The 14,888-nt window shown below is 37.1% G+C and overlaps 1 protein-coding gene across 1 annotated transcript in view; it reads left to right on the top strand.

The window, feature by feature from the left end:
- Window positions 1–277: 277 nt before the first annotated feature.
- The window catches only part of LOC115209301 (uncharacterized protein C05D11.1), a 44,240-nt gene continuing 29,629 nt past the window's right edge, over window positions 278–14,888 (top strand). The window contains exons 1-2 of the mRNA XM_029777639.2: window positions 278–649; window positions 14,074–14,156. Coding sequence (XP_029633499.1) covers window positions 505–649; window positions 14,074–14,156 — 228 coding nt within the window. The 5' untranslated portion in view covers window positions 278–504. The remainder of the gene's footprint in view (window positions 650–14,073; window positions 14,157–14,888) is intronic.

The raw sequence follows: 14,888 nt of genomic DNA on the forward strand, positions 1-14,888 counted from the left end.
GGAAATCGACGGAAATCTGAGCTACGACATGCGAAACTTCGCCCCTTTTAATAATGTAAGACCTGAATTTTTGTGGGGAAAGGGGATAGTTGATTACATTAACCCAAATGCTTAACTGGTAATGTTGCAAATACCGGAGACATGAACATGGAAATGAATTACAGTGGGAAAGGAAAACAGAACAAAAGAAAGAGTAGAACAAATTACTTTTTAAGACAGAAGATTAAATAAACGAACGCTATACAGCGTTGAGCAACATTAACAGGAAGTTAGCAACGAACGAGACAGGTAATCTCGTTTACTTCCTGTCAAACAGAAACCAAACGAAAATCCAGCCAAACAGTTTAGAATACAGCAACGGCACTGCGTCTTGTCAGAACGGTTTTCGGGCTAGGATTTAACTTTTGCAGGGATAGAAACATTGACTTTTGTCAATTGATCGTTGACTTAACTTATCATCATCAACAGAATAAACAATAACATTATTACCGCCAACAAGTGGCTATGGCACTGGGCGACTTCGAATACATTTGTACAGTAAAAGCCAATGGCTATATCCCAGTATCGAAATATAAATCAAAAACCACAGGCCTGTCTGTGTTCCTGGCTGCTGTTGATGGACCAATTGTCAATGGATATTTTTGTTTAGGTAAAACTTTTACTCATCTCTCCTTTCATCTCCCATTTACTACAGTTTTATAAGTTTGTCTTTTTGATTGTCTTTCTTTGTTGCCCATGCGTTTTTTTTAGTTTTTTTTAATCTTTTACACAAACTCATTTCTTCTGTGTCTGCATTTTTGTTTTCTATCCCCCAAAGTCTCTTAACACAAATACACTCATAGTAAACTAACATGTATATTTTTATATTTCCTGTTTTTTCTTTGTCTTCTCTATGTCACTTTTATGCACGCGCACACATACAAACACAAAACATCTCTCGCATTAAATATCCTTTGTAGATCGCATTAAATATCCTTAAATCGCACTCTTCCACCTTAAAAAAGTGACAGAATGGTCATGTAATTCTATGTAAAAGTAAATGTTATAGACTTGATCAAGGCTAGCCTTAGGTTAAACGACACAAATATGTGTTTAACCGTTTCTTTCTGCGTCTTTATTCGTCATCTGTCTTTTTTACTTTCTCACCTATATCACTATTCATGTCTCTATCATATCATCACAAACGGTTATCCTCTACTTCTCTAGCAAGGAAATTTGTGTCTTACAATCTTTGTCATTCTATCATGTTTATTTATGACCGGATGATAAGAGTTGACAATTCCTCACTTTGCAAGATTGTTTTCGTATGCTGACAAGAAATACAATTCTTTACCTTGAAAGGTAAGATTGCCTGTCATGTTTCCCCCGCCCTTCTCAAAGAACGGGGGCACAGTCGAAATGAAACTGAAAATCAAAAACAATTTGTAGACAACGAGTCAATGCTAAGATGTAATTGCTGCTGACATGGTAATGGACAGAAAATTTATTTTCCCAACATGAAAATCCAAAATTAAAAACGAAGGCCGAAGGGAATCGTTACTTGACAAATGGGAGTAGAAAGAAAAACATACTGTCTATATTTTTTATGAATGTTGATTTTTCTTTTTGAAGCCAAAATTTTGTGGCGTTTTTTCAGTTTTTCGTAACTATGAGTGGTCACGTGACGTCATGACGTGGTGATTCTGCGACAAACGCACATCCCCACGCGATTACTGTTTAGAAAATTTTGCTTTTGGTTATATTTGTAAACAGTTATTTATATACACCTTAGTTACAAAATAAACAAATTTTGGCCTCAGTTGTTACTGTGGAAACAAAATTCACAGCAACATAAACGTAATAGACCTTTTTTTTTTAAAGAAAACTTATTTTACATTTTGCATAATTGCGTGGGTGGGCATAATTGTAAGTGGACTTAGGAATAATTATCACTATCTCATGAGGAAAGTAAAAGCACGAAAATAGGGGTTCAAAAAATAATTGTCAAGGGACTGGATTGATGCCCTTCCCGTGACCATCATTGGGGCTCCACATCTCCATTGCTCTGTGTGTGAGGCGATGTCTGAGAACTGAAATGTGGTAGGTCACTCGACTCCACTGGCAGGCCTTCATGGTTTGTCCTACCACCCAAATACTGGTTTAGCTCGTCACACCGAGCTAAACTTAATCATTAAGTGGGCCTTGGCTCGGGTTAATATTCCCCCAGTTCTGGAGCCAACGGAATTATCCAGAAATGATGGGAGAGACCAGATGGTCTTAGGCTTTGCCCCTGGACAAAAGGTAAGTGCCTCATCTGGAATATCACAGTCTGTGACTCCTTTTCCCCCTCCCACATCCTGGATGCCGCGTTGTAGCGTTTGAGACGTTTGGAGGGGGCTGGGTCGCTAACAGCGAAGTTCTCATCGTTGGCGACTGGCCTTACCATGATATCGGGTGACACCCGTGGTAAGGTAGCGAGTGTGCTGGCTTGCTTCAGAAGGCTGCGTTGAACCTTGTGATGTGCACTTGGTGTTGAATTGATGTTTTTTTTCGTTCACGTTTGTGTTTTGTTCGGTTTGGGATTTGTATTTCAATGTGGTTTTGTATTATGTATATAATTCTATTAAATGTTGGTGGAAAATAAAATCTTTTTTATTAAAAAAAAACTTGAAATTTTGAGGAAAAAATTTTTTCAGCATTATAATTCCGGTTATATGAGACGCAGGATACAATAAAAGGAAAATTGAAGGAGATAAACACAAATCTTTTGACTTTTTCCTTTCCTAGGTAGAATAAGTTATTTCAAAACTACACCGAAAGAAACGTTTTTTGCAACCGAATTCTCTCCCTAAAGCAACAGGGAATAGAAACCCATGTTCAGTCAAGCAGAGTTATGTGCCTTGCTCAGGACACCAGCACTAATTTGGTTCAATAAATATTCAATGGATTTGAAGAGATGCAGTGTCAACCATCTCAAACATGATTTTCAACGACTGTTGCGTTTAGGAGGAGTACAACTGTCTTCCGAGTCAATCATAAAGATTGTTCTACCATCCTCTCTGAACAGGGAAGGAAAGGTTTGTTTTCTCACCGCGGTGGCTATAGCGAAAGAGGTTGTATGGAGGACACGAATGAAAGGCGTAGTGACAAGTGTCTTCACCCAATATATATGGTAAAATATGAAAGAAAGTGGCGAGCGTGTTAAGAATAAATGAACCTGCATGAGTGAAGATATAAAGGTGATCGAAGAGTTCAGTAGTGGAACGGGGCTTGTGGGATCAAACTCGTCCCCCACTCTTGTGTTATTTTTGTGTTGTCCTATCATCCGCATATATTTCAAATTTTTATTCAATTGGTTCATATTTGTGTTTTATCATTCGATCCCCGACCCCTCACTTTGTATTGTACTCTGTGTCAAGCCTTTATGGCTATAATAAAATCAATTCGTCCTTAACGTGCTAGAGAAAATGGGTCTTAACCTCTTGGATGCACTAGTACATAAGCTAGGTTATTTCAGTTGCTAATGAAAGAACCTCAGTGAACTGACACCAAAATAGTTGATGGGGCAGACTTAGGATAATCCAAGACATAACCATAAATATTTTTGAATTCTGTGTCTGTCATATCACACGACTACGTAGAAGTAACCAAGGCATGTCCTAGGGCAGTATTTCTCATGGGGTTGTGAGGATTGAAAAGGAGTGAGCAAATTGCATTGTCCAATAAAATTAAAATAGAATTAATGCTTTCAACTTGTCCAAAATCATGGCAAATAAAGAAAATTGAGGCAAATTCTCATTAATGTTGCGAAGGGGCAATAATGTCAACATCTGGGGTTGGATTTATCTGAGGACTACAGTCTAGAACATATGATTTTTGAGTTCACGAGTTTAGAACTGCTGTTAGCAAATCATTGCATTTCTAGGAAGAAGTAGGATGGAGCTCTGGAAAGAAATAGAAATCCCACACTTAATGGCGAAGAAAAAGGGGTAGGGTCTCACCCCCCCCTTAGTTATTTCTATGTTCTATACGACAGAAATAACGATTTTTTCCCCAAAACATTTTAAATTCTTTATATTTTTGCCCCCATTCGCCTTTCGTAACCTTTAACCTAAACGCCCCCAAATAGACTTTTACATTGCCTTAGTTCACTCCTCAGGAATCGACCTTTGGAAACTTTTAACCTGTTATTGATTAGTGTCGTATATAGATACTCACTTGATCACACACGAATCATTTTCTTAACGAATAATCACACGAACTCACCTCTATCGTAGTTGTGTGGGTATATTTTCAAACGTAGGCCTGTTAACGGACTGCATTAGGAATATAACAGTTTATTGAGCGTTTGTAATTTAAGTATTCAAATTATAAATTGATATTGTTTCTATTCCATTATGTACGTGTGTGAATAAACATACATAGGCATATACATGTATGATGATATAGACAGACACACGCACACATACACATATATGCAGGTAATTTTTAAATACTCACACATACCTATATATATATATATATATATATATATATATACGTTTAAATATTTGTTGTGCAAGATTTTTTATGTTTTTATGTGAAGTCGTGTGTTGAAACAGATATTGTTATATTTCGGAATGGTCATTTTGCCAGTTTAGCATATATATATATATATATATACGCACGTTTGAAGCATCCCATGGACATGAATGTTATCAAACATGAAAATCAGTGATCCCAAACCGCTCAGGATTTATCATTTGTTGAATGTTATCAGTTATTTAAAAGGCTCCACTGTATGTGTTGCGTAAGGCATATATATTAGAGGAATATGAAATCTCTAAAACGCAGGTTTCAAAATTTGTCGTTTTTATTTTTCGTTATACAGCTGACTGTTGAACGCTGTGTTTATGATATTCCGATTTTATTTCTCTGGAAATCAATGGAAAAGTTATGTTCCTGTGATACAGTAGCGTTGATTTGAATTAGTTTCATCTATTCTGTTGCTCTTAAAAAATTTGGCGTGTCAAATTTATTTTAGTCTCATTACACACTTCAAAATAGTTTTGTAAGAGTTTTTTCCCTTAAGAACTTCGTGTTTTTATGCACACGCACACGTATATATACACATATCTACAAAAAGAAAATTAAAATTTTGAAAAAAGCAAATACGTGGTTTGTTTCAGTCTGTGTGTGCCCGCCATTAATTTCTTTTTCACATTAAATTCCAATATAATTGTGATCCATATCAACTGAAAGGTATTTGTAGAAACTTTTATTTTAAGATAACCCTCTTTCTGAGAGTTATGAGGAAACAAAGCCGACGGATCTTTTCCTTTTGAACGGCATATGTCAACACAATTTCTAGTTAACTAAACACTTTTAAACTTTGTATACTGGTAGAATGTGTTTATAAAACATAATTTTTTCTTGGCTTTATTGAGAAAATTCTATATGTCGTAACATATTTCCACTTTAAAATCGAGTTTTCCGGCAATTTTAACCAATCAAATACGTCCATTTGGAGTCAAAACATACCGTGCTGTATGAATGAAGAAAAAAGGATACCCTTCCCCCACCCCTAACCCTAACTCTAACTAAACCTAACCCTAAAATAGATTGAAATGCAATAGATCAATACTAGGGCCATAATTATGGGTGACAATTTCATACGACACCGCTAGAAAAAAAATCCCATTTTCCGTAGCGGTGTCGTATGAAATTGTCACCCATAATTACGGCTCTAGTATCGATCTGTTGCATTTCAATCTATTTTAGGGTCAGGTTTAGTTAGGGGTGGGGGAAGGGTATCTTTTTTTCTTCGCAAATGTAAATAAACCCAGTCTGTTTCTTAAACGAGGACATATTTATACAGCACGGTATGTTTTGACTCCAAATGGACGTATTTGATTGGTTAAAATTGCCGAAAAGCTCGATTTTAAAGTGGAAATATGTTACGACATATAGAATTTTCTCAATAAAGCCAAGAAAAAATGATGTTTTATAAACACATTCTACTAGTATACAAAGTTTAAAAGTGTTTAGTTAACTAGAAATTGTGTTGAAAACTGCTGTTCAAAAGGAAAAGATCTGTGTAATTTATCAGAAACTTAACTCTACCATCCCCTTCGAAGATATGCTCACAACAAATTCGATACAATTGGAATCTACACAATTTGAAAGGCATTTGTAGAAAGTTTTTTAAAATGCTCATTTTTCTGAAATTTGATAGGGAGTTCGTTCGTGTAGCTATGTCGTGTGAGTGTGTGTAAATATATCTTTCATCTTTTTATTTTTATCTTGTTTCAGTCATTTGACTGCAGCCATACTGGAGCTCAGCCTTGAAGGGTTTTTAGTCAAACAATTTAACCCCAGAGCTTATTTTTTTTTAAAGCTTAGTACTTATTCTATGTCTGTTTTACCAAACTGCTAAGTTATGGTGATATAAACACATCAACACCGATTGTCAAGCAGTGATGGCGGAGACAAATAAATACACACACGTATATAAATTGAGTTAGAGGTTATGCAACCGTCTAAGGTATAAATGTATCCATAGGCACTACTGGTGTATTACCGCACTATGTATAGGCCTTGCTATAAGGTTAACAGTAGTTGGTAATTTAAATGGTAAAACCAGATAAAATAAATAAAGCAAGTATATACAGATAAGAAAAGAAATGGAGCAACAGGTAACAATTAGAAGTTGATCATTGGTATTAAAAGATCATAGTTTAATTGTTCAAGAACATTTACAGTTGTTTCAGTTTATTTCAGTTTGTTATAACAAACTGTCTTTATGGCCCCTGTACATCTTCCATAAAATTACCAAACTGCTATAACAGTTTGAAATAACAGACTGAAACAGCTGTAAATGTTCTTGAACTACAATTAAACTATGACCTTTTAATACCAGTGATCAACTTCTAACTGTTAATTGTTGCTCCATTTCTTTTCTGTATATATAGATAAAACTTGCTTGGAAATGGATGCATGGCGTTCAATCATACAATATAAATATCATCATCGTTTAACATCCGTTTTCCATGGTAGCGTGGGTTGGATGGTTCGACTGGGGTCTGGGAAGCCAGGAGGCTGCACCAGGCTCCAGTCTGATCTGGCAGTGTTTCTACAGCTGGATGCCCTTCCTAACGCCTGGGTGCTTTTTACATGCCACTGCTACAGGTGCCAGGGGAGGCCGGCTGGCCACGATCGGTCGGTGCTTTGTATGTGCCACCGGCACGGAAGCCAGTCAAGGTGGCGCTGGCATTGGCCACATTCAGATAGTGCTTTTTACATGTCACCGGCACAGGTATCACAACTACAATTTCCATTTGATTTTTATTTTATGTTGATGTACTTGACTCAATAGGTCTCCTCAAGCACAGCAGGTCACCCTACGATTCAAGGTAAGCACAGCAGGCCATCCTGCGATCCAAGGTACTTTGGATGGGCTGGGGCTGCTATGTGAAGCATATCTCCAGAGGTCTTGGTCTTTCGTCATTGTTTCTATGAGGCCCAACGTTTGAAGGTCATACTTGACCACCTCATCCCGTGTCTTCCTGGGTTTACCTCTACCCCGGATTCTTTCAACTGTTTGGGAGTGGCACTTCTTCACACATCTCTCCTCGTCCATCCGTAGTACATGACCATACCAGTGCAAACGTCTCTCTTGCACGCCACATCCAATGCTTCTTATGTCCAGCATTTCTCTCAGGGCGCCTTCACTCTGTCGTGTGTGCACACTGACATTACACATCCAGTGGATCATGCTAGCTTCATCTCTTTCAAGCCTACGCATGTCCTCTGCAGTCACAGCCCATGTTTCAGTACTGTTAAGCATGGCAGTTCGCACACATGTGTCATACAATCTACCTTTCACTCTGAGCGAGAGACCCTTTGTCACCAGTAGGGGTAGAAGCTTTCTAAACTTTACCCAGGCTATTCGTATTCTGGTGGTGACACTCTCTGAGCATCCACCTCCACTACTAACTTGGTCACCTAGGTAGCGAAAACTATCAACTACTTCTAGTTTCTTCCCCTGGAGTGTGATGGAATCTGTTTTCTGAGTATCTGTGGTGTCTATTGCCCCTGTGCATCTGCCGCACATGAAAGCTATCTTTTCAGTTAATTTTCCTTTGATGTTGCTGCACCTCTTATGTGTCCATAGCTTACACTGGGTACATCTTATGGAGCTTCTGCCTACACCTTTTCTACAGATCGAGCAGGGCCACTGAGGGGATGTGTGCTGAGTTCACCTTCCTACTTACTATAACTTTGGTCTTTGCTACATTGACTCTAAGGCCTTTTGATTCTAAACCTAGATATATATATATGCATATATACATACATATGTGTACATACATATATATGTATATACATATGCATATATGGGTACAGGACATCGCAGAATGTAAACAACTTGAAATACGAAAACATGGAATACGAACATTATTTTGCAAAAAAGGAAAGAAACAAATGGGAAAAAAAGACAAGCAACATTAAAAAACGACCCTCCATCAGTTGTCGGCTGTTTTTCTACTTCATATTTCAAGCAATTCATGACAAGATACATCTTCGACAAAACAGTTGCTCCAGCAAAGCAAATTAAATAAAATTTGGGATTTTAATCGAGGCTATAGTAGAAAACACTTGCCCACAGAGCCACACAGTGGGACTAAACCTTTGAGAAGCTAACTTCACAGCCATGCCTATATATATATATGTCATAATTTACAAACATTTAAGAGAAAGTGGAAGAAATCTTTTTTGGAATTCAATCTTGTACATATAAAACTATTAAGAATAGCTTGTAAATATTGGGTTGAAAAACTCTTATGATAAGTAAACATGACAAGAATAAAACCATTGTAAGCGTTTCATATATAGAAGAGATGTGGATTCAACTCAACAGAGATAAAAGCTCTCTGAACGTTCTCCATATTATTCTAGCAATTACACTTTCTGTACAACCTCTTCCACTGCTAATTAGGTCACCTAGGTAACAAAAATTATCTACAACTTCCAGAAAGCCACTAGTACATTTGGGGAAATCAGTTTCCCAGATATCTGTGGTCTTTATAACCCCTTTACATCTTCCATAAAATTTCCAAAGTGGAAAAAATTCCTACTCATTTTGAGCATGCACAAACAGTGAAACAAAGAGACTTTTAATCAAAGGCATTCTATTTGTGGTTTACTCATTTTTTTTTTTTTTTTTGGTAGCAATTGTAATATGTTGAAAAATAAACGCTGGGTCTTAGTTACGGTAATGTATGTTTTTCAAAATTTTTATGGATTAATTTTAACAAAATTTATATAATGAAGAGGAATGTAGTTATTTTTGAGCACATTGGGTGATAGTATATACACATGCACATGGGTCTGTCATTATTGTCTAGTCCCAGACTAGCTCTGATCCAGCATAGTGCATTCCATTCTACTTAATCCAGTGTGTCTTTAAAAACAAAAGACAGGTTATAAGATGAGGATGATTTGGTTTAAAGACAAGATGGTCATGTTTGGAACATAGGACAAGCATGGTACAATGTTCTTATAAAAGACTGGATGGGTGGAACTGTAATACTTTATAAAAGACTGGTTGGTGATAGTTGGAACACTTTTTAAAAGTTCATTGAAGAAGCCAATGAAAGAGCTTGTATGTGGCCATTCGACTTGCTAGAAGTAGTAACCAAATCACCTTTGAATCATGCCCTGTTGTCTTAAAATTGGTATCATTGTCCTAGTTACATAAAAAAATGAGGCTGATGTTCATTGCTATATTTGTCACACTAAGCATTTGCATAGCTGCTAGGCCTTACAGAAATAGCAGCTAACTCTGACTCTCTCTCAAATTACATCCTACTAACTTCAAAAAAAGATACATTGGATAACATAGTTTTTTAGATGTGTCAAATTTGAATAAAATATGGAATAGCCATAACTAATGTCTTGTTTCTTAGTCTTCTGGATGTAGGCTGACCTGGGGTTGAGCGACAATTAAATGCATCAATCTTCGAACTCTGTTAATCCCTGATAAACTAGAGAAGCATAGTAAAAAAGGGCATTAGTATTCAATATATGACAGGAAATGGAATAGTCAAAGCAGAGACACTTTTCACCATAAGTCTACTCAGTTAGGACTGACATGAGACTAAACTATATCATACTTCAATAAACTTATCACTACATACATGGATGCATGACCTGAAAACACTATTCATTTTAAAATGATGGTCACAGTTGGAAAGCTTTTGATTATAAGTTTGCTCAGTCATAGTTGATCTAGGCCTAAACAGTATAATTAATTCAAAGTTAATTTCTATTTTCTTCGCAAAGCACATTATGCACTTCACTTCCAATTGAGGAGTCATTTTGTTTAAAATATACTGCTTATTTGTCCAAAGGTAAACCTTGATTGAGGCGACCTATGATCAAAAGTATTCCAATGTATCTTGTTTGAGACAGTAGTAGAATGTGTGATTTGAGGGGCATTTGACTGCAACTTTTAGCTGATTGAATGACTTAGACGTGAATGGAATGAGAGAAAAAGTCACTATTTTGGCTAAGAAAATATCCTTTCATTTAAATATTATAATGATAGTTATTAAATCAATTCATTTAACTGTAAATACATGATTTGCACACAATAGTACAGTTTAATGATATTACAGATATGTGAAAAAAAATCTTGTTTTTTCCAATATCTGAAAAGAAACACTGAAACAAGAAAAAAACCCATTAAATCAGAGGCTTTGTTATTGAGTCATTAAATATAAATAGTTACTGCAATGTCAACAGTTACTTGAGTTAACTTCCAATATCGATAATTACAACTTCTAATATAGACAGTTACTGTTGTGCTACAATTTATACATAAAGTAGAAATTGTAGCAAGTGTTCAGTAGTTATGTCAGTTTTAATTCTGTAGGAATGACAGTTTACTTCACTTTCTTATAGGAGAAAGACTAACTCTGCTGGCCAAATCTAGAAAGCTAGACTATTTCCTTATTTATAGTTGGTGAGTGAATGTAATCTGCTCTAGAGACAGGACAGAACATCTTCAGTATTTTGAAACTAAAGATTTCATGAGATGGTAATACCTTTTTCACCTAACCACACTTTGTCAAAATTATTTTAGGTTTAAAAATGTAGTGTTACTTCTTAAAAACCTGGGGTGGATGTTTTAAATAAGGTTTTGTCAATAAAATAATATGGAAACACTGTTAGATCAAAATGAGGTTCCAAAATAGTGGCAGTGTGTTGGAGTATATAATTATGCTCTTGCTATGGTTATGTGCTTTTTCGTTTTACCAGTGGTTAAAATATTGTCCAGGTTGGTATCCATGCTAGCTTTGTTCTCAGGCCATAGCTAAAGAATTTATAGATTAGCCATCTCAGAGCTATATGCTGATGGCCTACTTGTCAGAGATGAATCTGCTAAAGAAAAAAGGAGAAAATAGACTCCCTCAAATGTTGAAGGGGATCTTCTGTTACTGAGATGACCAAGTATTTGGTGAAGGTTGTTCCAAAAGCATAGCTGTTAGAATAAGAACAGGCTGGGCAAAGTTTATAGAGCTGCTACCTCTGTTAGCAACAAAAGTCCTCTCCTTCAGAGTGAGAGGCAGATTGTATGATGCCTGTGTACAAACAACTATGCTACATCACAGTGAGACATGGATTGTGACTACTGAGGACATGCAAAGGCGTGAAAGAAATGAAACCAGTATGCTCTGCTGGATGAATGTCAGTGTAAGTGATTTGAGAATAAAACTGGACATAAGAGACATCAGATGTAGTGTGCAAGGGAGAAGACTGCTTGTGTGGTCATGTGATGTGTATGGATGAGGACAGCTGCATCAAAAAGATCTCTAATTGTGGAGGGAACATGTGAAAGGAATCCACCCAGGAAGACCTGGGATGAAGCAGTGAAAAAAATCTGCAGACATTAGGCCTCACGGAGATGACAAATGACTGAGACTGCTGGCAGTTTGCTGTGCTTTGAAGAGACACATCAAGCTAAGTAAAATCATGGTTGTCCTTGCATACAGGCAGGTTTCCTACATTCCTCTTCAGCTGAGCAACACTAATCTTGCGCGCTTGTGGGTTCTGATGCCCCACATAAAGCACCCATGCTAGTGCCACAAAAAAGTGCCCATGCTGGTGCTGTGTAAAAGCACCCAGTACACTCTGGAAAGTAGTTGGCATTAGGAAGGGCATCCAGCCATAGAAACCATGCCAAAACAGACATGGAAACCAGGCAGCTCTTCAGCTGACCAGCTCTTGTCAGACTGTCCAGTCCATACCAGCATGGAAAACTGACGTTAAATGATGATGAAGTGTCCATGCTCAATTTGCAGGGAAGTAGTTAGGAATACCTTGCAGTGTTTTTGACAATAGAAGCTATGGATGCACAAGATGCAGTGAGGTTACAGGCAGACTGATAGAGAATAAAGACTTCCTATTTTAGATATACGCAGGAGTGGATTGACTACAAAATCTTTCAAATGTTTTGTGGGTTACCTAGAAATAGTTGATTGTTTTTGTTACTAGATTACCTAACAAAGCAGTGGAGGAGGGTGATTCAAAAGCATACTATAATAAGACTAGGATGGAAAATGTTCATGTAGCTGTTGCCTCTGCTAGCAAGAATGGGATTCTGTCTGTGTGTGGAGGGCAGATTGTATGAATCTGTGTAAAGAAGTGCAACATTTCATGGTAGTGAAACAAGGGTCTTGAAGCTCAAAGGCATATTTTCAAGAACTGCACCCAATATTACATTATCTAGTATGTGGAGGTGCATGACTCTGGTTAGAGCGTCGAGCTTACAATCGTGAGGTTGTGAGTTTGATTCCCGAACCGGGCTGCGTGTTGTCTTCTTGAGCAAGACACTTTATTTCATGTTGCTCCAGTTAAATCAGCTGTAGAAATGAGTTGCGACATCACTGGTGCCAAGCTGTATTGGCCTTTGCCGTTCCTTTGGATAACATCAGTGGTGTGGAGAGGGGAGGCTGGTATGCATGGGTGGCCTTCCATAAACAACCTTGCCTGGACTTGTGTCTCAGAGGGTAACTTTCTAGGTGCAATTCCATGGTCATTCATGACTGAAGGGGGTTTCCTCAGTATGTCTTAAGAAGGTGATGTTTAAGAAATTTATCCATACCAATGTCAAGAGACATTATAGTTATACAGTTTCAATAAGAAACTTTCTTTTTAAGTTGTTTTCTTGTGTGATTAAAATGTTTTGCCATCTACTTATCATGTAATGCTGACCAAATTATTTAGGAGGTAACTGAGAATGTTATCATAATCATTTTAACGTTTACTTTGCATGAGTCAGAAGGAATTTGTTGAAGTAGATTTTCCTGTGGCCGGATGCCAACCTTCACTTGTTTCTAAGCAAGATAATATTTCCTTATGGCCAGACATGTTTTCACAGAAGATTGGAAATGGATATTGCTTGCATGACAGTGGCACTCGTAGCTATCGTGGGAAGTCAAGGCAAAGAAGCTGTAACATTCTCTCCCTCTCTTCCTCACACACACATAATATGACAAAATTGTTTCTCTTTATGTCTAGCAAACACACTCACAAAGTTTTGGTCAGCTTGGGGCTATAGTAGACACTTGCTCACAGTGTCATGCGATGGGACTGAACCATGTGGTTGGAAAGTAAATTTCTTCACACATAGTCACATTTACAGCTGTCAAATGTAATGTTAAATTTAAAAGAATGATAATATAAAAAAAGAGGGGGCTCTTAATTAGAAAGTGAAGCACAGAAAATTTATAGTTTAGATCAGGAGAATAATTTTTATTCACAGTCAATGACTTTATGCAGGGAACTAATTGTTGCACTAGTTTTTTATAGAATTAAAAAAATTGTTACCTTTTAAGACCAGTTTTCCAATTTGAGGATATTTTAATATGTTGCTTCCTTCAGTTGCAACCCATGAATAATTGCTCTTCTGTTTCTTAACCATTCTCCAAGGCCCAGAATGTCATAGGGACTGGCTTTCCTTCTCTGTTTATTTGTTTATTTTTCTCATCTTATAAACATCTAAGTCTGTTTAAGAATGCTGTATTGTTTTTTTCTGTTTTGTTAACTTTCCAGCCACTGAAGCACACGATGATGATGGACTACCACATACACTGGAACATCTTGTATTTCTTGGAAGTGAAGAATACCCTTACAAGGTAAAAATATGAAGCTTTTTATTTGTCCATGTAAGAAATTTTCCAAAGTATTTCAAATTGATTCAGTTTAAATGATCTGAAGAACTATTAAATAACTACATCTGAGTGTCATATCCATATCTCTAATTTACAGCTTACCTTTTCTGCTCTTCTGTGAAAACAAGTGAGAAACAATGGTTGTATGGTAAATGTAATGGACTGCTTGTTCTTAAAACTAAATTTATCTGTCTATATATATAAAACAAACTGTCCGTGTGTGTGCGCAAGAGCTTCTGAAACAAGTCCCCAGCAAAAACGTCACTGAGCCACTAATGTCGCGTGCATTTCAGCCACACGTGCTGAGGAGAGTGAGGAACAGTGCCATAGACATTGGACAACAGATGCTGCAAACACTGCTGCTGCTTGATCTTTCCGAATGTTACAAGACCGTGATAATCACCTTCAGAGTGATGCCAGACAGCGAGCTCTTAGGAAAGGTGTTTCTAAACTGTTGGCCTCACAATGGGCCTTAAAAGCATTCCACAAGTGTATGGTTCTAATCTGCACTGGGCTGAGGAGTAAGGTGTTGAAATCAGAAGAGCATTGCACGAACACAGTAGCCAAGGTAGAGCTCAAAACATTTTCTTGAGTGTAAGGCCTCATCTTTCCACTGTTGAATGGTAATTTATTAAGACCCTTGCAACACTGGGTACTACTGCTAGTAATTAATAAAACAGGCTCCTGTCTCTTTTT

The sequence above is a fragment of the Octopus sinensis genome, linkage group LG3, assembly GCF_006345805.1.
Source record: "Octopus sinensis linkage group LG3, ASM634580v1, whole genome shotgun sequence".
Classification (NCBI taxonomy): Eukaryota; Metazoa; Mollusca; class Cephalopoda; order Octopoda; family Octopodidae; genus Octopus; species Octopus sinensis.